Source organism: Pseudophryne corroboree, chromosome 2 (genome assembly GCF_028390025.1).
Source record: "Pseudophryne corroboree isolate aPseCor3 chromosome 2, aPseCor3.hap2, whole genome shotgun sequence".
Lineage (NCBI taxonomy): Eukaryota > Metazoa > Chordata > Amphibia > Anura > Myobatrachidae > Pseudophryne > Pseudophryne corroboree.
The window spans coordinates 854894538-854919878 of record NC_086445.1 but is presented as its reverse complement, the minus strand read 5'-3'; the positions used below and the strand labels follow the sequence as shown (position 1 = coordinate 854919878).

The 25341-nt window shown below is 48.1% G+C and overlaps 1 protein-coding gene across 2 annotated transcripts in view; it reads left to right on the top strand.

Annotated features, from left to right (window-relative positions):
• The window catches only part of AKAP10 (A-kinase anchoring protein 10), a 201886-nt gene that overhangs the window by 38829 nt on the left and 137716 nt on the right, over positions 1-25341 (top strand). For both annotated transcript variants that reach the window (XM_063955810.1, XM_063955809.1), the window contains exons 3-4: positions 8756-8944; positions 17059-17610. In XM_063955810.1, coding sequence (XP_063811880.1) covers positions 8756-8944; positions 17059-17610 — 741 coding nt within the window. The remainder of the gene's footprint in view (positions 1-8755; positions 8945-17058; positions 17611-25341) is intronic.

The following is a 25341-nucleotide window of genomic DNA, read 5'->3' as shown; positions in this document are numbered from 1 at the left end:
GGAAATGATGGTGCTCCTGCGGAAGCAAGGTGTCACTATTATCACGTACTTGGACGATCTCCTCATAAAAGCGAGATCAAGAGAGCAGTTGCTGAACAGCGTATCACTTTCTCTGGAAGTGTAACGGCAACACGGCTGGATTCTATATATTCCAAAGTCGCAGTTGGTTCCTACAGCTCATCTGCCTCTCCTAGGCATGATCCTAGGCACAGACCAGAAAAGGGTTTATCTCCCGATAGAGAGAGCTCAGGAGCTCGTGACACTGGGCAGGAATCTATTAAAACCAAAACAGGTGTCAGTGCATCACTGCACTCGAGGCCTGGGAAGGAGGGTGGCATCATACGAAGCCATTCCCTTCGACATATTCCATGCGAGGACCTTCCAATGGGACTTGCTGGACAAGTGGTCCGGATCACATCTTCAGATGTATCTGTTAATCACCCTATCCCCCAGGGCCAGGGTGTCTCTCCTGTGGTGGCTGCAGAGTGCTCACCTTCTCGAAGGTCGCAGATTCGGCATTCAGGACTGGGTCCTGGTGACCACGGATGCAAGCCTCCGAGGGTGGGGTGCAGTCACACAGGGAAGAAATTTCCAAGGGCTGTGGTCAAGGCAGGAGACTTGCCTTCACATCAATATCCTGGAACTAAGGGCCATATACAACGCCCTAAGTCAAGCGGAGACCCTGCTTCGCGACCAACCGGTTCTGATTCAGTCAGACAATATCACCGCAGTGGCTCATAAAAACCGCCAAGGCGGCACAAGGAGCAGGGTGGCGATGGTAGAAGCCACCAGAATTCTTCGCTGGGCGGAGAATCACGTAAGCGCACTGTCAGCAGTGTTCATTCCGGGAGTGGACAACTGGGAAGCAGACTTCCTCAGCAGGCACGACCTCCACCCGGGAGAGTGGGGCTTCATCAAGAAGTCTTCATGCAGATTGCAAGTCGGTGGGAACTGCCACAGGTGGACATGATGGCATCCCGCCTCAACAAAAAGCTGCAGAGATATTGCGCCAGGTCAAGAGACCCTCAGGCGATAGCTGTGGACGCACTGGTGACACCGTGGGTGTTCCCGTCGGTATATGTATTTCCTCCTCATCCTCTCATACCCAAAGTGCTGGGAATCATAAGGAAAAGAGGAGTGAGAACAATACTCTTTGTTCCGGATTGGCCAAGAAGGACTTGGTATCCAGATCTGCAAGAAATGCTCACAGAGGACCCGTGGCCTCTGCCTCTAAGACAGGACTTGTGCAACAGGGGCCCTGTCTGTTCCAAGACTTACCGCGGCTGCGTTTGACGGCATGGCGGTTGAACACCGGATCCTAGCAGAAAAAGGCATTCCGGATGAGGTCATTCCTACGCTGATAGAGGCTAGGAAGGATGTGACGGCTCAACATTATCACCGTATATGGCGAAAATATGTTGCTTGGTGTGAGGCCAGGAATGCCCCTACGGAGGAATTCCAGCTGGGCCGTTTCCTTCACTTCCTACAGTCGGGAGTGACTTCGGGGCTGAAATTGGGTTCCATTAAGGTCTAGATTTCGGTCCTATCCATTTTCTTTCAAAAAGAACTGGCTTCTCTTCCTGAAGTTCAGACGTTGTAAAGGGAGTGCTGCATATTCAGCCCCCTTTTGTGCCTCCAGTGGCACCTTGGGATCTTAACGTGGTGTTGAGTTTCCTGAAGTCACACTGGTTTGAGCCACTCAAAACCGTGGAGTTAAAATTTCTCACGTGGAAAGGGTCATGCTATTGGCCTTGGCTACAGCTAGGCGTGTGTCAGAATTAGCGGCTTTGTCACATAAAAGCCCCTATCTGTTTTTTTATATGGACAGGGCAGAATTGCGGACCCGTCCACAATTTCTGCCAAAAGTGGTGTCATCTTTTCATATGAACCAACCTATTGTGGTGCCTGTGGCTACTCGTAACTTGGAGGATTCCGAGTTGCTGGATGTGGTCAGGGCTTTGAAGATTAATGTAACCAGAACGGCTAGAGTCAGGAAAACTGAGTCGCTGTTTATCCTGTATGCATCCAACAAGCTGGGTGCTCCTGCTTCAAAGCAAACTATTGCTCGCTGGATCTATAACACGATTCAGCAGGCTCATTCTGCGGCTGGATTGCCGCTTCCAAATCCGTAAAAGCCCACTCCACAAGGAAGGGGGCTCTTCTTGGGCGGCTGCCCGAGGGGTCTCGGCATTACAGCTTTGCCGAGCAGCTACTTGGTCAGGTTCAAACACTTTGGCAAAGTTTTACAAGTTTGATACCCTGGCTGAGGAGGAACTCTTGTTTTCTCAATCGGTGCTGCAGAGTCATCCGCACTCTCCCGCCCGTTTGGGAGCTTTGGTATAATCCCCATGGTCCTTACGGAGTCCCCAGCATCCACTAGGACGTTAGAGAAAATAAGATTTTACTTACCGGTAAATCTATTTCTCGTAGTCCGTAGTGGATGCTGGGCGCCCGTCCCAAGTGCGGACTTCTTCTGCAATGCTTGTATATAGATATTGCTTAAATAAGGGTTATGTTTGGTTGCATCAGGGTTGATCTGATGCTCCGTTGTTGTTCATACTGTTAACTGGGTAAATTTATCACGAGTGATACGGTATGATTGGTGTGACTGGTATGAGTCTTGCCCTGGATTCCAAAATCCTTTCCTTGTACTGTCAGCTCTTCCGGGCACAGTTTCTCTAACTGAGGTCTGGAGGAGGGACATAGAGGGAGGAGCCAGAACACACCAGAATTCAAATTCTTTCTTAAAGTGCCCTGTCTCCTGCGGAGCCCGTCTATTCCCCATGGTCCTTACGGAGTCCCCAGCATCCACTACGGACTACGAGAAATAGATTTACCGGTAAGTAAAATCTTATTTTCTCTGACGTCCTAGTGGATTCTGGGACTCCGTCAGGACCATGGGGATTAGCGGCTCCGCAGGAGACGGGGCACAAAAATAAAAGCTTTAGGACTAGGTGGTGTGCACTGGCTCCTCCCCCTATGACCCTCCTCCAAGCCTCAGTTAGGTTTTTGTGCCCGTCCGAGCAGGGTGCAATCTAGGTGGCTCTCCTAAAGAGCTGCTTAGAAAAAGTTATTAGGTTTTTTATTTTCAGTGAGTCCTGCTGGCAACAGGATCACTGCAACGAGGGACTTAGGGGAGAAGAAGTGAACTCACCTGCCTGCAGGATGGATTGGCTTCTTAGGCTACTGGACACCATTAGCTCCAGAGGGATCGAACACAGGCCCATCCATGGAGTCCGGTCCCGGAGCCGCGCCGCCGACCCCCTTGCAGATGCCGAAAAGTGAAGAGGTCCAGAAACCGGCGGCAGAAGACTTTTCAGTCTTCATGAGGTAGCGCACAGCACTGCAGCTGTGCGCCATTGTTGTCAGCACACTTCACACCAGCGGTCACTGAGGGTGCAGGGCGCTGGGGGGGGGGGGCGCCCTGGGCAGCAATGATAATACCTTGTTCTGGCTAAAAATACATCACATATAGCCCCTGGGGCTATATGGATGTATTTAACCCCTGCCAGGTCTCACAAACACCGGGAGAAGAGCCCGCCGAAATAGGGGGCGGGCCTATCTCCTCAGCACACAGCGCCATTTTCCTGCACAGCTCCGCTGCGAGGAAGGCTCCCAGGACTCTCCCCTGCACTGCACTACAGAAACAGGGTAAAAAAACAGAGGGGGGGCACTTTTTTGGCGATATTGATATATTAAGCTGCTATAAAGGAAACAACACTTCTGTAGGGTTGTTCCTATATATTTATAGCGCTTGGGTGTGTGCTGGCAAACTCTCCCTCTGTCTCCCCAAAGGGCTAGTGGGGTCCTGTCTTCGATAAGAGCATTCCCTGTGTGTTTGCTGTGTGTCGGTACGTGTGTGTCGACATGTATGAGGACGATGTTGGTGTGGAGGCGGAGCAATTGCCGGTAATGGTGATGTCACCCCCTAGGGAGTCGACACCGGAATGGATGGCTTTGTTTATGGAATTACGTGATAATGTCAGCACGTTACAAAAATCAGTTGACGACATGAGACGGCCGGCAAACCAGTTAGTACCTGTCCAGGCGTCTCAGACACCGTCAGGGGCTGTAAAACGCCCTTTACCTCAGTCGGTCGACACAGACCCAGACACGGACACCGAGTCTAGTGTCGACGGTGAAGAAACAAACGTATTTTCCAGTAGGGCCACACGTTATATGATCACGGCAATGAAGGAGGCTTTGCATATCTCTGATACTGCAAGTACCACAAAAAGGGGTATTATGTGGGGTCTGAAAAAACTACCTGTAGTTTTTCCTGAATCAGAGGAATTGAATGAAGTGTGTGATGAAGCGTGGGTTAACCCCGATAGAAAACTGCTAATTTCAAAGAAGTTATTGGCATTATATCCTTTCCCGCCAGAGGTTAGGGCGCGCTGGGAAACACCCCCTAGGGTGGATAAGGCACTCACACGCTTATCAAAACAAGTGGCGTTACCGTCTCCTGAAACGGCCGCCCTCAAGGATCCAGCTGATAGGAGGCTGGAAACTACCCTGAAAAGTATATACACTCATACTGGTGTTATACTGCGACCAGCCATCGCCTCAGCATGGATGTGCAGTGCTGGGGTGGTTTGGTCGGATTCCCTGACTGAAAATATTGATACCCTGGATAGGGACAGTATTTTATTGACTATAGAGCAATTAAAGGATGCTTTTCTTTATATGCGAGATGCTCAGAGGGATATTTGCACTCTGGCATCGAGAGTAAGTGCGATGTCCATATCTGCCAGAAGAAGTTTATGGACGCGACAGTGGTCAGGTGATGCGGATTCCAAACGGCATATGGAAGTATTGCCGTATAAAGGGGAGGAATTGTTTGGGGTCGGTCTATCGGATTTGGTGGCCACGGCAACAGCCGGGAAATCCACCTTTTTACCTCAGGTCCCCTCCCAACAGAAAAAGACACCGTCTTTTCAGCCGCAGTCCTTTCGTTCCTATAAGAACAAGCGGGCAAAAGGACAGTCATATCTGCCCCGAGGCAAAGGAAAGGGTAAGAGAGTGCACCAAGCAGCTCCCACCCAGGAGCAGAAGCCCGGCTTCTGCAAAGCCCTCAGCATGACGTTGGGGCTTTACAAGCGGACTCAGGGGCGGTGGGGGGTCGACTCAAGAATTTCAGCGCACAGTGGGCTCACTCACAGGTGGACCCCTGGATCCTGCAGGTAGTATCTCAGGGTTACAGGTTGGAATTCGAGAAGTCTCCCCCTCGCCGGTTCCTACAGTCTGCTCTACCAACGTCTCCCTCAGACAGGGCGACGGTATTGGAAGCCATTCACAAGCTGTATTCTCAGCAGGTGATAGTCAAGGTACCCCTCCTACAACAGGGAAAGGGGTATTATTCCACACTATTTGTGGTACCGAAGCCGGACGGCTCGGTAAGACCTATTCTAAATCTGAAATCTTTGAACCTGTACATACAAAAATTCAAGTTCAAGATGGAGTCACTCAGAGCAGTGATAGCGAATCTGGAAGAAGGGGACTTTATGGTGTCCCTGGACATCAAGGATGCTTACCTGCATGTCCCAATTTGCCCTTCACATCAAGGGTACCTCAGGTTCGTGGTGCAAAACTGTCATTATCAGTTTCAGACGCTGCCGTTTGGATTGTCCACGGCACCTCGGGTCTTTACCAAGGTAATGGCCGAAATGATGTTTCTTCTGCGAAGAAAAGGCGTATTAATTATCCCTTACTTGGACGATCTCCTGATAAGGGCAAGGTCCAGAGAACAGCTGGAGGACGTAGTAGCACTAACCCAAGTAGTGCTGCAACAGCACGGGTGGATTCTGAATTTTCCAAAATCTCAATTGACCCCGACGACACGTCTGCTGTTCCTGGGAATGATTCTGGACACGGTTCAGAAAAAGGTGTTTCTTCCGGAGGAGAAAGCCAGGGAGTTATCCGAACTTGTCAGGAACCTCCTAAAACCAGGAAAAGTGTCTGTGCATCAATGCACAAGAGTCCTGGGAAAAATGGTGGCTTCTTACGAAGCGATTCCATTCGGCAGATTCCACGCACGAACTTTTCAGTGGGATCTGCTGGACAAATGGTCCGGATCGCATCTGCAGATACATCAGCGGATAACTTTGTCTCCACGGACAAGGGTGTCTCTTCTGTGGTGGTTGCAGAGTGCTCATCTGTTAGAGGGCCGCAAATTCGGCATACAGGACTGGGTCCTGGTGACCACGGATGCCAGTCTGAGAGGCTGGGGAGCGGTCACACAGGGAAGAAACTTCCAGGGAGTGTGGTCAAGCCTGGAGATGTCTCTTCACATAAATATACTGGAGCTAAGAGCGATTTACAATGCTCTAAGCCTGGCAAAACCCCTGCTTCAGGGTCAGCCGGTGTTGATCCAGTCGGACAACATCACGGCAGTCGCCCACGTAAACAGACAGGGCGGCACAAGAAGCAGGAGGGCAATGGCAGAAGCTGCAAGGATTCTTCGCTGGGCGGAAGATCATGTGATAGCACTGTCAGCAGTGTTCATTCCGGGAGTGGACAACTGGGAAGCGGACTTCCTCAGCAGACACGATCTACACCCGGGAGAGTGGGGACTTCATCCAGAAGTCTTCCACATGATTGTGAACCGTTGGGAAAAACCAAAGGTGGATATGATGGCGTCCCGCCTCAACAAAAAACTGGACAGGTATTGCGCCAGGTCAAGAGACCCTCAGGCAATAGCTGTGGACGCTCTGGTAACACCGTGGGTGTTCCAGTCAGTGTATATGTTTCCTCCTCTGCCTCTCATACCAAAAGTACTGAGAATTATACGGCAAAGGGGAGTAAGAACGATACTCGTGGCTCCGGATTGGCCAAGAAGAACTTGGTACCCGGAACTTCAGGAGATGCTCACGGAAGATCCGTGGCCTCTACCTCTAAGACGGGACCTGCTTCAGCAGGGACCGTGTCTATTCCAAGACTTACCGCGGCTGCGTTTGACGGCATGGCGGTTGAACGCAGAATTCTAAGGGAAAAAGGCATTCCGGAAGAGGTCATCCCTACCCTGGTAAAAGCCAGGAAGGAGGTGACTGCACAACATTATCACCGCATTTGGAGAAAATATGTTGCGTGGTGTGAAGCCAGGAAGGCCTCGACGGAGGAATTTCAACTGGGTCGATTCCTACAATTCCTGCAAACAGGATTGTCTATGGGCCTCAAATTAGGGTCCATTAAGGTTCAAATTTCGGCCCTGTCGATTTTCTTCCAGAAAGAATTGGCTTCAGTTCCTGAAGTCCAGACTTTTGTAAAAGGAGTACTACATATACAGCCCCCGGTTGTGCCCCCAGTGGCTCCGTGGGATCTTAATGTAGTTTTGGATTTTCTCAAATCCCATTGGTTTGAGCCACTCAAATCGGTGGATTTAAAATATCTTGCATGGAAAGTAACCATGCTACTGGCCCTGGCTTCAGCCAGGAGAGTGTCAGAATTGGCGGCTTTATCGTATAAAAGCCCATATCTGATTTTCCATTCGGACAGGGCAGAACTGCGGACGCGTCCTCAGTTTCTGCCTAAGGTGGTTTCAGCGTTTCACCTGAACCAGCCTATTGTGGTGCCTGCGGCTACTAGCGATTTGGAGGATTCCAAGTTGCTGGACGTTGTCAGGGCATTCAAAATATATATTTCAAGGACGGCTGGAGTCAGAAAATCTGACTCGCTGTTTATACTGTATGCACCCAACAAGCTGGGTGCTCCTGCTTCTAAGCAGACGATTGCTCGTTGGATTTGTAGCACAATTCAACTTGCACATTCTGTGGCAGGCCTGCCACAGCCTAAATCTATCAAGGCCCATTCCACAAGGAAGGTGGGCTCATCTTAAGCGGCTGCCCGAGGGGTCTCGGCATTACAACTCTGCCGAGCAGCTACGTGGTCGGGGGCAAACACGTTTGTAAAATTCTACAAATTTGATACCCTGGCTAAATAGGACCTGTAGTTCTCTCATTCGGTGCTGCAGAGTCATCCGCACTCTCCCGCCCGTTTGGGAGCTTTGGTATAATCCCCATGGTCCTGACGGAGTCCCAGCATCCACTAGGACGTCAGAGAAAATAAGATTTTACTTACCGATAAATCTATTTCTCGTAGTCCGTAGTGGATGCTGGGCGCCCATCCCAAGTGCGGATTGTCTGCAATACTTGTACATAGTTATTGTTACAAAAAAATCGGGTTGTTATTGTTGTGAGCCGTCTGTTCAGAGGCTCCTACGTTTGTCATACTGTTAACTGGGTTCAGATCACAGGTTGTACGGTGTGGCTGGTATGAGTCTTACCCGGGATTCAAAATCCTTCCTTATTGTGTACGCTCGTCCGGGCACAGTATCCTAACTGAGGCTTGGAGGAGGGTCATAGGGGGAGGAGCCAGTGCACACCACCTAGTCCTAAAGCTTTTATTTTTGTGCCCTGTCTCCTGCGGAGCCGCTAATCCCCATGGTCCTGACGGAGTCCCAGCATCCACTACGGACTACGAGAAATAGATTTATCGGTAAGTAAAATCTTATTTTTTGATTCCAAGGTAGTAGCGTGTTTTGTTTTATCTTATATAACCTGTTGATGCCCATTTGTGTTTTCTTTTTTCTCTTCTTTTTCTGAATGCTAATTGAAACTTTCTCTTCCCACCCCATGTTGTGTGTGTGTGTGTGTGTGTGTGTGTGTATGTGTGTATATATATATATATATATATATATATATATATATATATATATATATAGTTATATGACTAGTTTATTTTTTTTCTTGTGTTTCAGATCCAGTACCTACACCAGTACATTCCCCATCAAGAAGTCCGAAAAACAATGCCTTACTGGAGGCTGCTGGACCAAGCCATGTGGCTATCAATGCCATATCGGCCAACATGGACTCTTACTCGAGCAGCAGGACGGCTGCCCTCAAAAAGCAGCCAACTCACATGGAGGCTACACATTTTGGGGACCTTGGTAAGACATGGCTTATTCTGTGGGTGTTTGTACTGACAGGGAGGACAATTCCAGTGGCTGATGAAGAGTAATTATACTTGTTTGGTTAACGGTTTACGATCTATTAAGCTGTTTGAGTAAAAATACCAAGTTCCCGTCTTCTAAACCACCCTCGCTGGCTCTCTCAAGAATGGTCCTGCCGAGAGCATCTGGAGGCCTTAATATACCTAATATTCCCCTATACCAAGAAGCCTCTCTCCTGGCCTACATTAAACATTATTTCGCAGCCCACCCACACATCGGTTGGATGGAGCTGGAACAAATTCGAGCAAACCCAATCCCTTTAGCTGATCTTTTCCGCATCCCAAAGTCGCTCCGACCTACTCACTTAAACCTCCTCCCCTCCACGCAGGCTTCACTACAAACCTGGGACAAACTATCGGTCTCCCTAATATCCCATATTTCCCATATCCCCCAGATATCCATCACTACCTTAGCACTGATGATACTCCATCTCAATTTAACTAAATGGAGACGAGCTGGGATACTATACTTAGGCGACCTACTAGATGGACTTTCTCTAAAACCCTTCTCCACTCTCCAGTTGCAGTACTTTCTCCCAGCCACAGAACTCTTCCACTATATGCAAGTGGCACACTGGTGGAGGACGATCCCTCCTACTTACTCAACGCTACACACAACTTCTTACACCCTCTTTGCCCGCCTCTCCTTACCTGAATCCAAAGGTGACATTACATACTGGTACAACCTACGGATAACCCCTACTTCCCCTTCCAAGTCTAGTGCCCAATTAAAATGAGAACAGGACTTGGGAAGAACCCTATCCCCAAACGACTGGCGCCAAGTCTTCTTAACCTCGTACTCCATGTCCCAGTGTTTAAACCACACTGAAATGCATATAAAACTAATAAACAGATTGTACCAGACCCCAGACCGAATTCATAAATTTTGGCCTTCCCATAGCAATAAGTGCTGGAGATTGTGCGGCTCGGTAGGCCATATCTTTCATATATTCTGGACGTGCCCAAAGATCACTAAATATTGGTTAGAGGTATTTGAACTAATAAATAAGGTTTTGTCAATTCACATCATGCCAGACCCGACCCTAGCATTACTTCAAGTTGTCCCCCCCTCAGTCCCACCTCCTGCTAAATATGTCCTGGGCCACATCTTGATAGCCGCCCACGCCAACCTGGCCCAAATGTGGAAACAACCCACACCCCCCACCTTGTTAAGAGTCATCCATAAGATGAACCACCACTCCCTTATGGAAAGAATGTGCCTCCTCTTCTCTCAACTCTACTTCCCTCAAAACACGTTGGTCCCCGTGGCACCGCTATATCTCCTCGACTGAAGGGTCCCATTACTCTCATAACCCCACCCCAACCCTTCCTAGTTCAACTGACCAACCCGACATGGCCTGAATCTATGTGATACCGTCTACTACTGTACTCTCCTATATCAAGGTAGTTATATACCCCCCTTGCCTGTTGAGAGACGACCCCAGCTTTGATTCCCCACACTGTCTTCTCCCAATTTACACCTGTAAGCTTTAACCTCTAGAGCTAGACCAATATCTCCTTACGGCAATGTAATGGTTTCCTGTGTGACTTAACCTAACTGATGCATAATGTTTGTTTGGTTCTGATGTACTACCCCCCCAATTTTAGTCTGGATGCCCATTTCCCCCCCCCCATACCTCTGTATCCCTACCATACCTACCCTTGCAATGTATTGTTATATCATCCCCTTTTTTGTACTGTACCCTATAAAAGTGATTGTTTTCTCAATAAAAAACTATTGATTCAAAAAAAAATACCAAGTTCCCATCAACACTACACACTGAGTGTAATATATTTACTTGTGCTTGTTTGAGCGGAGTAATGTTTACCTTTTGTTTCTCTGACGTCCTAGTGGATGCTGGGGACTCCGAAAGGACCATGGGGAATAGCGGCTCCGCAGGAGACTGGGCACAAAAGTAAAAGCTTTAAGACTACCTGGTGTGCACTGGCTCCTCCCCCTATGACCCTCCTCCAAGCCTCAGTTAGATTTTTGTGCCCGAACGAGAAGGGTGCAGTCTAGGTGGCTCTCCTGAGCTGCTTAGAAAAAAGTTTAGTTTTAGGTTTTTTATTTTCAGTGAGACCTGCTGGCAACAGGCTCACTGCATCGAGGGACTAAGGGGAGAAGAAGCGAACTCACCTGCGTGCAGAGTGGATTGGGCTTCTTAGGCTACTGGACATTAGCTCCAGAGGGACGATCATAGGCCCAGCCATGGATGGGTCCCAGAGCCGCGCCGCCGTCCCCCTTACAGAGCCAGAAGAGCAGAAGAGGTCCGGAAAAATCGGCGGCAGAAGACGTCCTGTCTTCAATAAGGTAGCGCACAGCACCGCAGCTGTGCGCCATTGCTCTCAGCACACTTCACACTCCGGTCACTGAGGGTGCAGGGCGCTGGGTGGGGGCGCCCTGAGACGCAATATAAACACCTTAGGGGGCAAAAAAATGCATCACATATAGCTCCTGGGCTATATGGATGCATTTAACTCATGCCTGTTTTTCCATAAAAAAGCGGGAGAACGGCCGCCGAAAAGGGGGCGGAGCCTATCTCCTCAGCACACTGGCGCCATTTTTCCTCACAGCTCCGTTGGAGGGAAGCTCCCTGACTCTCCCCTGCAGTCCTGCACTACAGAAACAGGGTAAAACAAAGAGGGGGGGCACTAATTTGGCAGATAAATCTATACAGCAGCTATATAAGGGAAAAACACTTATATAAGGTTATCCCTGTATATATATATAGCGCTCTGGTGTGTGCTGGCAAACTCTCCCTCTGTCTCCCCAAAGGGCTAGTGGGGTCCTGTCCTCTATCAGAGCATTCCCTGTGTGTGTGCTGTGTGTCGGTACGTTGTGTCGACATGTATGAGGAGGAAAATGGTATGGAGGCGGAGCAATTGCCTGTATTAGTGATGTCACCCCCTAGGGAGTCGACACCTGACTGGATGGTCTTATGGAAGAATTACGTGATAGTGTCAGCACTTTACAAAAGACTGTTGACGACATGAGACAGCCGGCAAATCAGTTAATACCTGTACAGGCGTCTCAAACACCGTCAGGGGCTCTAAAGCGCCCGTTACCTCAGGTGGTCGACACAGACCCAGACACGGACACTGACTCCAGTGTCGACGGTGAGGAAACAAACGTATTTTCCAGTAGGGCCACACGTTACATGATCACGGCAATGAAGGAGGTTTTGAACATTTCTGATACTACAAGTACCACAAAAAAGGGTATTATGTGGGGTGTGAAAAAACTACCCGTAGTTTTTCCTGAATCAGATGAATTAAATGAGGTGTGTGATGAAGCGTGGGTTTCCCCCGATAAAAAACTGCTAATTTCTAAAAAATTATTGGCATTATACCCTTTCCCGCCAGAGGTTAGGGCGCGTTGGGAAACACCCCCTAGGGTAGATAAAGCGCTCACACGCTTATCAAAACAAGTGGCGTTACCGTCTCCTGATACGGCCGCCCTCAAGGAACCAGCTGATAGGAAGCTGAAAAATATCCTAAAAAGTATATACACACATACTGGTATTATACTGCGACCAGCAATCGCCTCAGCCTGGATGTGCAGTGCTGGGGTGGCTTGGTCGGATTCCCTGACTGAAAATATTGATACCCTGGACAGGGACAATATATTATTGACTATAGAGCATTTAAAGGATGCATTTCTATATATGAGAGATGCACAGAGGGATATTTGCACTCTGGCATCAAGAGTAAGTGCGCTGTCCATTTCTGCCAGAAGAGGGTTATGGACGCGACAGTGGTCAGGTGATGCGGATTCCAAACGGCATATGGAAGTATTGCCGTATAAAGGGGAGAAGTTATTTGGGGTCGGTCTATCGGACCTGGTGGCCACGGCAACGGCTGGGAAATCCACCTTTTTACCCCAGGTCACCTCTCAGCAGAAAAAGACACCGTCTTTTCAGGCTCAGTCCTTTCGTCCCCATAAGGGCAAGCGGGCAAAAGGCCACTCGTATCTGCCCCGGGGCAGAGGAAGGGGAAAAAGACTGCAGCAGACAGCCTCTTCCCAGGAACAGAAGCCCTCCCCCGCTTCTGCCAAGTCCTCAGCATGACGCTGGGGCCTTACAAGCGGACTCAGGCACGGTGGGGGCCCGTCTCAAGAATTTCAGCGCGCAGTGGGCTCACTCGCAAGTGGACCCCTGGATCCTGCAGGTAGTATCTCAGGGGTACAAATTGGAATTCGAGACGTCTCCCCCTCGCCGGTTCCTGAAGTCTGCTTTACCAACGTCTCCCCCCGACAGGGAGGCGGTATTGGAAGCCATTCACAAGCTGTATTCCCAGCAGGTGATAATCAAGGTACCCCTCCTACAACAGGGAAAGGGGTATTATTCCACGCTGTTTGTGGTACCGATTCTGGACACAGTACAGAAAAAGGTTTTTCTCCCGGAGGAGAAAGCCAGGGAGTTATCCGACCTAGTCAGGAACCTCCTAAAACCAGGCCAAGTGTCAGTGCATCAATGCACAAGGGTCCTGGGAAAAATGGTGGCTTCTTACGAAGCGATTCCATTCGGCAGATTCCACGCAAGAACTTTTCAGTGGGATCTGCTGGACAAATGGTCCGGATCGCATCTTCAAATGCATCAGCGGATAACCCTGTCTCCAAGGACAAGGTGTCTCTCCTGTGGTGGTTGCAGAGTGCTCATCTTCTAGAGGGCCGCAGATTCGGATAACTCCCTGGCTTTCTCCTCCGGGAGAAACACCTTTTTCTGTACTGTGTCCAGAATTGAGAAGGGTAAATTGGGACATGGAGGTAAGCATCCTTGATGTCCAGAGACACCATATAGTCCCCTTCTTCCAGGTTCGCTATCACTGCTCTGAGTGATTCCATCTTGAATTTGAACCTTTGTATGTAAGTGTTCAAGGATTTCAGATTTAAAATAGGTCTCACCGAGCCGTCCGGCTTCGGTACCACAAACAGCGTGGAATAATACCCCTTTCCCTGTTGTAGGAGGGGTACCTTGATTATCACCTGCTGGGAATACAGCTTGTTCACAATCATGTGGAAGACTTCTGGGTGAAGTCCCCACTCCCCCGGGTGGAGATCGTGTCTGCTGAGGAAGTCTGCTTCCCAGTTGTCAACTCCCGGAATGAACACTGCTGACAGTGCTATCACATGATTTTCCGCCCAGCGAAGAATCCTTGCAACTTCCGTCATTGCCCTCCTGCTTCTTGTGCCGCCCTGTCTGTTTACGTGGGCGACTGCCGTGATGTTGTCCGACTGGATCAGCACCGGCTGACCCTGAAGCAGAGGCCTTGCCTGACTTAGGGCATTGTAAATGGCCCTTAGTTCCAGGATATTTATGTGAAGTGACGTTTCCATGCTTGACCACAAGCCCTGGAATGCATGGAAACGTCACTTCACCCAGAAGTCTTCCACATGATTGTGAACCGTTGGGAAAAACCAAAGGTGGACATGATGGCGTCCCGCCTCAACAAAAAACTGGACAGATATTGCGCCAGGTCAAGGGACCCTCAGGCAATAGCTGTGGACGCTCTGGTAACACCGTGGGTGTACCAGTCAGTGTATGTGTTCCCTCCTCTGCCTCTCATACCCAAGGTACTGAGAATCATAAGAAGGAGAGGAGTAAGGACTATACTCGTGGCTCCGGATTGGCCAAGAAGGACTTGGTAGCCGGAACTTCAAGAGATGCTCACGGAAGACCCGTGGCCTCTACCTCTAAGAAAGGACCTGCTCCAGCAGGGACCTTGTCTGTTCCAAGACTTACCGCGGCTGCGTTTGACGGCATGGCGGTTGAACGCCGGATCCTGAAGGAAAAAGGCATTCCGGATGAAGTCATCCCTACCCTGATCAAAGCCAGGAAGGATGTAACTGTGCAACATTATCACCGTATTTGGCGTAAATATGTTGCGTGGTGTGAGGCCAGGAAGGCCCCTACAGAGGAATTTCAACTGGGTCGTTTCCTGCATTTCCTGCAAACAGGACTGTCTATGGGCCTAAAATTAGGGTCCATTAAGGTTCAAATTTCGGCCCTGTCAATATTCTTCCAAAAAGAACTAGCTTCAGTTCCTGAAGTTCAGACGTTTGTCAAGGGGGTACTGCATATACAGCCTCCTTTTGTGCCTCCAGTGGCACCTTGGGATCTCAATGTAGTTTTGGGGTTCCTAAAATCACATTGGTTTGAACCACTCACCACTGTGGACTTAAAATATCTCACATGGAAAGTGGTAATGCTGTTAGCCCTGGCCTCAGCCAGGCGTGTCTCAGAATTGGTGGCTTTATCCTATAAAAGCCCTTACCTAATTTTTCATACGGACAGGGCAGAATTGAGGACTCGTCCTCAATTTCTCCCTAAGGTGGTTTCAGCATTTCACTTAAACCAGCCTATTGTGGTGCCTGCGGCTACTAGGGACTTGGAGGATTCCAAGTTGCTGGACGTAGTCAGGGCCCTGAAAATATATGTTTCCAGGATGGCTGGAGTCAGAAAATCTGACTCGCTGTTTATCCTGTATGCACCCAACAAGCTGGGTGCTCCTGCTTCTAAGCAGACTATTGCTCGTTGGATTTGTAGTACAATTCAGCTTGCACATTCTGTGGCAGGCCTGCCACAGCCAAAATCTGTAAAAGCCCATTCCACACGGAAAGTGTGCTCATCTTGGGCGGCTGCCCGAGGGGTCTCGGCTTTACAACTTTGCCGAGCAGCTACTCGGTCAGGGGCAAACACGTTTGCTAAATTCTACAAATTTGATACCCTGGCTGAGGAGGACCTGGAGTTCTCTCATTCGGTGCTGCAGAGTCATCCGCACTCTCCCGCTCGTTTGGGAGCTTTGGTATAATCCCCATGGTCCTTTCGGAGTCCCCAGCATCCACTAGGACGTCAGAGAAAATAAGAATTTACTTACCGATAATTCTATTTCTCATAGTCCGTAGTGGATGCTGGGCGCCCATCCCAAGTGCGGATTGTCTGCAATACTTGTACATAGTTATTGTTACAAAAAATCGGGTTATTATTGTTGTGAGCCATCTTTTCAGAGGCTCCTCTGTTATCATGCTGTTAACTGGGTTCAGATCACAAGTTGTACGGTGTGATTGGTGTGGCTGGTATGAGTCTTACCCGGGATTCAAAATCCTTCCTTCTTGTGTACGCTCGTCCGGGCACAGTATCCTAACTGAGGCTTGGAGGAGGGTCATAGGGGGAGGAGCCAGTGCACACCAGGTAGTCTTAAAGCTTTTACTTTTGTGCCCAGTCTCCTGCGGAGCCGCTATTCCCCATGGTCCTTTCGGAGTCCCCAGCATCCACTACGGACTATGAGAAATAGAATTATCGGTAAGTAAATTCTTATTTTAATATAATTATATGCTAAATGTGCTACGACTCCCCTAAATTGGTTTAACATAGATATAAGATAATACCTTCCTGCAACTTTTACAAAATAAGATGGTAAAGAGACAAGTTCTGCATATAATTCCACTGTAAATATGGGGGGAAAAGTGGTCTAGTTGGGAAAATGTAAAAAAATCATAGAGGGGCTGTCTACTTTTCTGGTGTGCTCCTCATCACCAGGAAAGATGTCTGCCAAAAAAAGTCAGTGCCTCTGGGACAGTGTGTGTGTGCCAATTGACTGGTGATCACTAGTGTCCCACTGAACGATGAGCAACATTTTGTTTGGCCTGGCTGTGCATTTAGGACGAGATGTGCTTGTCTGGCCAGTGGGAAGCGTATCCTGAAGTATGGGATGAAACCTGAGACAGTACTTGGAAAGAGCTGGCTAGCAAGTGATTGCCCAATCCAGATCTAGATAGGGCAAATAGAACCACCCCTTCCCCACTGCATGCTATAGGGAGAAGGCAAAATTCTTCTCATTGGCTGCAGTTTGTAAGCCATGTTATGACTCAAAAATAATACAATTGCTGAGTGTAATGCCTTTCAATGAGGCCATTAGAAACCTATGTGAAAGCGAGGGTACCTGACAATGTAGGTTTTTGTAAAATTATATCTGTATTGTAATTGTAGATTTATTTATTTTTGTATGTTAACTAAATTAATCTTTGAATAACTGTTTCGGGTCTGTACTCAGGTCGTTCATGTCTGAATTATGAATCCCAGGATGCAAAGTCCAGCCTGTCCAAGACTCTGGAGCAAGTGCTTCAAGACAACGTGGCTCTCCCTTATTTTATCCAGTTTATGGAACTCCGCCGAATGGAACATTTAGTCAAGTTCTGGCTAGAGGCTAAAAGTTTTAACTCCACTACCTGGTCCCGAATAAGAGCGTACAGTTTAAACACAGTCAAGCACAGCTCTTTGGCAGAACCAGTATCGCCTTCTCCAAGGCGGCCTGACTTGTCGGTAACACCACCACCTATATCTGTTAATCAGCAAACCCAAGATTGCTCTAAAGTTCCACAACACACATCCAGGTTGAAAAGATTGGATCCCACAGCAAAGCAAAGCAGTGCTTCAAACTATTTACAGACTAAACAGGAGATAAATAGTAGTCCTGCTATTCAACTGGAACTGTCCAGCGATGACACCTTATCCCCCTATGAGCAGTCTTCCATGCTTAATGCACCAAACAGAAACAGCCTGACACACGAAGGACTGAAAAACATGTCACAGAAGTTAATGAAAAGTAAGTTACCTATTTACAAAGTGTACAAATACTTATTTGAGCAATCCAAAACGGTACAAGGAATGGTATATTATTTACACATTCAAAATCTAGATAATCGTAATATAGACACCCTAATGTTGACAGGTTCATTATGTACTTTAGTAAACCAAAATGTTGATACATACTATGTCGACAATCAATATGTAGACAGTCAAAATGTTGACAGGCACATAATATGGACATAATGCACGTACTTCATTTTTTCACACGATAAATTGAAAACACTGTGAAAATGTCGGCAGTTAAAATATAGATAATCTTTATGTCGACACCAAATTGACAGTCATAACCTGCAGATGTGTCCTCATACATCTTAGCTGCATTCGCGTCAAACAGTCCCTTTAGGCATGCCAGTTTGCGTGAGAATCTTCAAGCCTCGGGCGTCTTTTTCACTTAATTATTGCAGAAAATGCATCTTGATCGCAGTGCAATGTGATTAGGATGCACCATGAGACTGCGGATTTATTTGATATATAATACATGTATATCTGTGTGCCACGCAGTCTCTGAATCTGTACACAAAGTGATACAATTTAGCAGCCGCAGCTTTTTTCCAACACAAGTTGTGTTCTGCTCCGTATACAGACTCTGTTACACACAATATACAAGTGTGATATCAAATTAATCAGCATAGTCTCCTGGTGCATCATAGTTGCATTGTGTTGCTAAGTTGCATTTCTGGCAAAAAACACGCCCAATGTTATCAGAGTTGCACGGGACCTAGCGGCTCACTCACGCCATCTCTCGCTGCATGGCGTATTGATGACCAGTCATAATGGACAAATGTGTCCCACCAAGAGAAGTTCACTGCGCATGCGCAAACCAGTCAGTCTGTCGTGTTAGCCATATAAGTAGGATTTTAAATATGACATAAATACTATACTATTTGCAGATTATTAAATTGAAATTGCAAAAGCAATAATATAGTGAATATTGTATATGTTATCTTTCATAACTAGGGCCCTCATTCCAAGTTGATCGCTCGCTAGCTGCTTTTTGCAGTCGTGCAAACGCATAGTCGCCGCCCACGGGGGAGTGTATTTTCGCTTTGCAAGTGTGTGTGATCGCATGTGCAGCCGTGCGGTACAAAAACATTTTGTGCAAAACAAGACCATCCCTGAAGTTACTTATCCTGTGCGCTGATCCTAGCGAAGGAGGTCCCGGAATGACGTCAAATACCCGCCCTTCAAACGCCTGGTCACGCCTGCGTTTTTCCTACCACTCCCAGAAAACGGTCAGTTGACACCCATAAACACCCTCTTCCTGTCAATCTCCTTGTGATCAGCTGTGCGAATGGAATCGTCGCTAGAAGCATTGCACAGCAACGTTACTGTTTGTACCCGTACGACACGTGTGTGCATTGCGGTGCATGCGCAGTTTTGCTGTTTGTTTTACCTGATCGCTGCGCTGCGAAAATCTTCACTGAGCGATCAACTCGGAATGACCCCCTAAGCCCATAACCTTGTGTAAATACAACATCACTAAGGGTAAACTTTTTTTTCTCTATCGTCCTAGTGGATGCTGGGGTTCCTGAAAGGACCATGGGGAATAGCGGCTCCGCAGGAGACAGGGCACAAAAAGTAAAGCTTTAGGATCAGGTGGTGTGCACTGGCTCCTCCCCCTATGACCCTCCTCCAAGCCTCAGTTAGATTTTTGTGCCCGGCCGAGAAGGGTGCAATCTAGGTGGCTCTCCTAAAGAGCTGCTTAGAAAAGTTTAGCTTAGGTTTTTTATTTTACAGTGAGTCCTGCTGGCAACAGGATCACTGCAACGAGGGACTTAGGGGAGAAGAAGTGAACTCACCTGCGTGCAGGATGGATTGGCTTCTTTGGCTACTGGACATTAGCTCCAGAGGGACGATCACAGGTACAGCCTGGATGGTCACCGGAGCCTCGCCGCCGGCCCCCTTGCAGATGCTGAAACGAGAAGAGGTCCAGAATCGGCGGCAGAAGACTCCTCAGTCTTCTTAAGGTAGCGCACAGCACTGCAGCTGTGCGCCATTTCCTCTCAGCACACTTCACACGGCAGTCACTGAGGGTGCAGGGCGCTGGGAGGGGGGCGCCCTGGGAGGCAAATGAAAACCTTTTTTGGCTAAAAATACCTCACATATAGCCTCCGGGGGCTATATGGAGATATTTAACCCCTGCCAGAATCCATTAAAGAGCGGGAGACGAGCCCGCCGGAAAAGGGGCGGGGCCTATCTCCTCAGCACACAGCGCCATTTTCCCTCACAGAAAGGCTGGAGGGAAGGCTCCCAGGCTCTCCCCTGCACTGCACTACAGAAACAGGGTTAAAACAGAGAGGGGGGGCACTAATTTGGCGTTAGAAATATATAAAAGATGCTATAAGGGAAAACACTTATATAAGGTTGTCCCTATATAATTATAGCGTTTTTGGTGTGTGCTGGCAAACTCTCCCTCTGTCTCTCCAAAGGGCTAGTGGGTCCTGTCCTCTATCAGAGCATTCCCTGTGTGTGTGCTGTGTGTCGGTACGTGTGTGTCGACATGTATGAGGACGATGTTGGTGAGGAGGCGGAGCAATTGCCTGTAATGGTGATGTCACTCTCTAGGGAGTCGACACCGGAATGGATGGCTTATTTAGGGAATTACGTGATAATGTCAACACGCTGCAAGGTCGGTTGACGACATGAGACGGCCGACAAACAATTAGTACCGGTCCAGACGTCTCAGAAACACCGTCAGGGGTTTTAAAACGCCCGTTTACTTTAGTCGGTCGACACAGACACAGACACGGACACTGAATCCAGTGTCGACGGTGAATAAACAAACGTATTCCTTATTAGGGCCACACGTTAAGGGCAATGAAGGAGGTGTTACATATTTCTGATACTACAAGTACCACAAAAGAGGGTATTATGTGGGATGTAAAAAAACTACCGTAGTTTTTCCTGAATCAGATAAATTAAATGAAGTGTGTGATGATGCGTGGGTTCCCCCCGATAGAAAATTATGGGCGGTATACCCTTTCCCGCCAGAAGTTAGGGCGCGTTGGGAAACACCCCTTAGGGTGGATAAGGCGCTCACACGCTTATCAAAACAAGTGGCGGTACCGTCTATAGATAGGGCCGTCCTCAAGGAGCCAGCTGACAGGAGGCTGGAAAATATCATAAAAAGTATATACACACATACTGGTGTTATACTGCGACCAGCGATCGCCTCAGCCTGGATGTGCAGAGCTGGGGTGGCTTGGTCGGATTCCCTGACTAAAAATATTGATACCCTTGACAGGGACAGTATTTTATTGACTATAGAGCATTTAAAGGATGCATTTTCTATATATGCGAGATGCACAGAGGGATATTTGCACTCTGGCATCAAGAGTAAGTGCGATGTCCATATCTGCCAGAAGATGTTTATGGACACGACAGTGGTCAGGTGATGCAGATTCCAAACGGCACAAAGGTGTATTGCCGTATAAAGGAAGAGGAGTTATTTGGGGTCGGTCCATCGGACCTGGTGGCCACGGCAACTGCTGGAAAATCCACCGTTTTTACCCTAAGTCACATCTCTGCAGAAAAAGACACCGTCTTTTCAGCCTCAGTCCTTTCGTCCCTATAAGAGTCATATCTGCCCAGGGATAGAGGAAAGGGAAGAAGACTGCAGCAGGCAGCCCATTCCCAGGAACAGAAGCGTTCCACCGCTTCTGCCAAGCTCTCAGCATGACGCTGGGACCGTACAGGACCCCTGGATCCTACATGTAGTATCCCAGGGGTACAGATTGGAATGTCGAGACGTTTCCCCTTCGCAGGCTCCTGAAGTCTGCTTTACCAAGGTCTCCCTCCGACAAGGAGGCAGTATGGGAAACAATTCACAAGCTGTATTCCCAGCAGGTGATAATTAAATTACCCCTCCTACAACAAGAAAAGGGGTATTATTCCACACTATATTGTGGTACTGAAGCCAGAAGGCTAGGTGAGACCTATTCTAAATCTAAAAAAATTTGAACACTTACAAAGGTTCAAATCAAGATGGAGTCACTCAGAGCAGTGATAACGAACCAGGAAGAAGGGGACTATATAGTGTCCCGGGACATCAGGGATGCTTACCTCCATGTCCCAAATTTGCCCTTCTCACTAAGGGTACCTCAGGTTCGTGGTATAGAACTGTCACTGTCAGTTTCAGACGCTGCCGTTTGGATTGTCCACGGCACCCCGGGTCTTTACCAAGGTAATGGCCGAAATGATGATTCTTCTTCGAAGAAAAGGCGTCTTAATTACCCCTTACTTGGACGATCTCCTGATAAGGGCAAAGTCCAGGGAACAGTTGGAGGTCGGAGTAGCACTATCTCGGATACTGCTACAACAGCACGGATGGATTCTAAATATTCCAAAATCGCAGCTGATCCTGACGACACGTCTGCTGTGCCTAGGGATGATTCTGGACACAGTCCAGAAAAAGGTGTTTCTCCCGGAAGAGAAAGCCAGGGAGTTATCCGAGCTAGTCAAGAACCTCCTAAAACCAGGAAAAGTGTCAGTGCATCATTGCACAAGGGTCCTGGTAAAAATGGTGGCTTCCTACGAAGCAATTCCATTCGGCAGATTTCACGCAAGAACTTTTCAGTGGGATCTGCTGGACAAATGGTCCGGATCGCATCTTCAGATGCATCAGCGGATAACCCTATATCCAAGGACAAGGGTGTCTCTCCTGTGGTGGTTACAGAGTGCTCATCTTCTAGAGGGCCGCAGATACGGCATTCAGGATTGGATGCTGGTGACCACGGAGGCCAGCCCGAGAGGCTGGGGAGCAGTCACACAAGGAAAAAATTTCCAGGGAGTGTGATCAAGTCTGGAGACTTTTCTCCACATAAATATACTGGAGCTAAGGGTAAATTTATAATACTCTAAGCTTAGCAAGACCTCTGCTTCAAGGTCAGCCGGTATTGATCCAGTGGGAAAAAACATCACGGCAGTCGCCCACGTAAATAGACAGGGCGACACAAGAAGCAGGAGGGCAATGGCAAAAACTGCAAGGACTTTTCGCTGGGCGGAAAATCATGTGATAGCACTGTCAGCAGTGTTTCATTCCGGGAATGGAAACTGGGAAGCAGACTTCCTCAGCAGGCACGACCTCCACCCGGCAGAGTGGAAACTTCATCGGGAAGTTTTCCACATGATTGTAAACCGTTGGGAAATACCAAAGGTGGACATGATGGCGTCCCGTCTGAACAAAAAACGGGACAGGTATTGCGCCAGGTTAAGAGACCCTCAGGCAATAGCTGTGGACGTTCTGGTAACACCATGGATGTACCAGTCGGTGTATGTGTTCCATCCTCTGCTTCTCATACCTAAGGTACTGAGACTTATAAGACGTAGAGGAGTAAGAACTATACTCATGGCTCCGGATTGGCCAAGAAGGACTTGGTACCCGGAACTTCAAGAGATGCTCACAGAGGACTTATGGCCTCTGCCGCTAAGAAGGGACTTGTTTCAGCAAGTACCATGTCTGTTCCAAGACTTACCGCAGCTGCGTTTGACGGCATGGCGGTGGAACGCCGGATCCTAAGGGAAAAAGGCATTCCGGAAGAGGTCATTCCTACCCTGGTCAAAGCCAGAAAGGAGGTGACCGCACAACATTATCACCACATGTGGCAAAAATATGTTGCGTGGTGTGAGGCCAGAAAGGCCCCACGAAGAAATTTCAACTCGGTCGATTCCTGCATTTCCTGCAAACAGGAGTGTCTATGGGCCTCAAATTGGGGTCCATTAAGGTTCAAATTTCGGCCCTGTCGATTTTCTTCCAGAAAGAAGTGGCTTCGGTTCCTGAAGTCCAGAAGTTTGTCAAGGGAGTATTGCATATACAACCCCCTTTTGTGCCTCCAGTGGCACTGTGGGATCTCAACGTAGTTCTGGGATTCCTCAAATCACATTGGTTTAAAACCAGTCAAATCTGTGGATTTGAAGCATCTCACATGAAAAGTGACCATGCTCTTGGCCCTGGCCTGGACCAGGCGAGTGTCAAATTGGTGGTTTTTTTTTTTTCTCAAAAAAGCCCATATCTGGTTGTCCATTTGGACAGGGCAGAGCTGCGGACTCGTCCCGAGTTCTCTCCCTAAGGTGGTGTCAGTGTTTCACCTGAACCAGCTTATTTTGGTGCCTTGCGCCTACTAGGGACTTGGAGGACTCCAGGTTGCTAGATGTTGTCAGGGCCCTGTAAATATAGGTTCCAGGACGGCTGGAGTCAGGAAAACTGACTTGCTGTTATCCTGTATGCACCCAACAAACTGGGTGCTCTTGCTTCTAAGCAGACTATTGCTAGTTGGATGTGTAATACAATTCAGCTTGCACATTCTGTGGCAGGCCTGCCACAGCCAAAATATGTAAATGCCCATTCCACAAGGAAGGTGGGCTTATCTTGGGCGGCTGCCCGAGGGGTCTCGGCTTTACAACTTTGCCGAGCGGCTATTTAGTCAGGGGCAAACACGTTGGTAAAATCCTACAAATTTGATACCCTGGCTAAGGAGGACCTGGAGTTCTCTCATTCGGTGCTGCAGAGTCATCCGCACTCTCCCGCCCGTTTGGGAGCTTTGGTATTATCCCCATGGTCCTTTCAGGAACCCCAGCATCCACTAGGACGATAGAGAAAATAAGAATTTACTTACCGATAATTCTATTTCTCGGTGTCCGTAGTGGATGCTGGGCGCCCATCCCAAGTGCGGATTATCTGCAATACTTGTACATATTATTGTTGTGAGCCATCTTTTCAGAGGCTCCGCTGTTATCATACTGTTAACTGGGTTCAGATCACAGGTTGTACAGTGTGATTGGTGTGCCTGGTATGAGTCTTACCCGGGCTTCAAAATCCTTCCTTATTGTGTACGCTCGTCCGGGCACAGTATCCTAACTGAGGCTTGGAGGAGGGTCATAGGGGGAGGAGCCAGTGCACACCACCTGATCCTAAAGCTTTACTTTTTGTGCCCTGTCTCCTGCGGAGCCGCTATTCCCCATGGTCCTTTCAGGAACCCCAGCATCCACTACGGACTCCGAGAAATAGAATTATCGGTAAGTAAATTCTTATTTTTGTTTTAAATCGTTTTAATACAAGCAAGATTAATAACAGTGCATGTTTTCCAGATTTCTTCCCCTGTATAACAGTTGACAACTTTTAAAATGCGTCTGCCAGTAATATACAGTATACATCTTCATGTGAGGTCTGACATTTTGATGAAGTGCACTGATAGGAATATTTATTCCTTCGCTTCGTCTGCCTTCTGTCATAACTCTACAGCATTGGTTCCCAAAATCCTGCAAGAAAATATTCTGCTATACAGTATGTAGATTTTGTGGCACTACATTGGTGTCATTAAAGCGGACAGAGGGTGACATAATACAGCTCAGTGGCAATTTACTAAAATGCAGGGCTAAAGGCATTTATTTCTTTTGTATAATACAAATACAATACTCCTTCGCGTAGACCCTCAAATCTTTTTATGTTTAGATTTGCTTCAAGACTTGGTAGAGGCTAAGACTGTAGAGCAATTTAAACATGCTTGGGATAGGCATATAAATATCCTTACAAAGAATTATGGTTCAAAAACGGTTGAGATTGCCTAAAGGATAAAAAAAAAAAAGGGGGGGGGGGGCAGACTAGATGGGCCAAGTGGCTCTTATCTGCCGTCAAATTCTATGTTTCTATGACTATGTTGTATGTTTGGTTTTTAAGTCTCTGTCACTG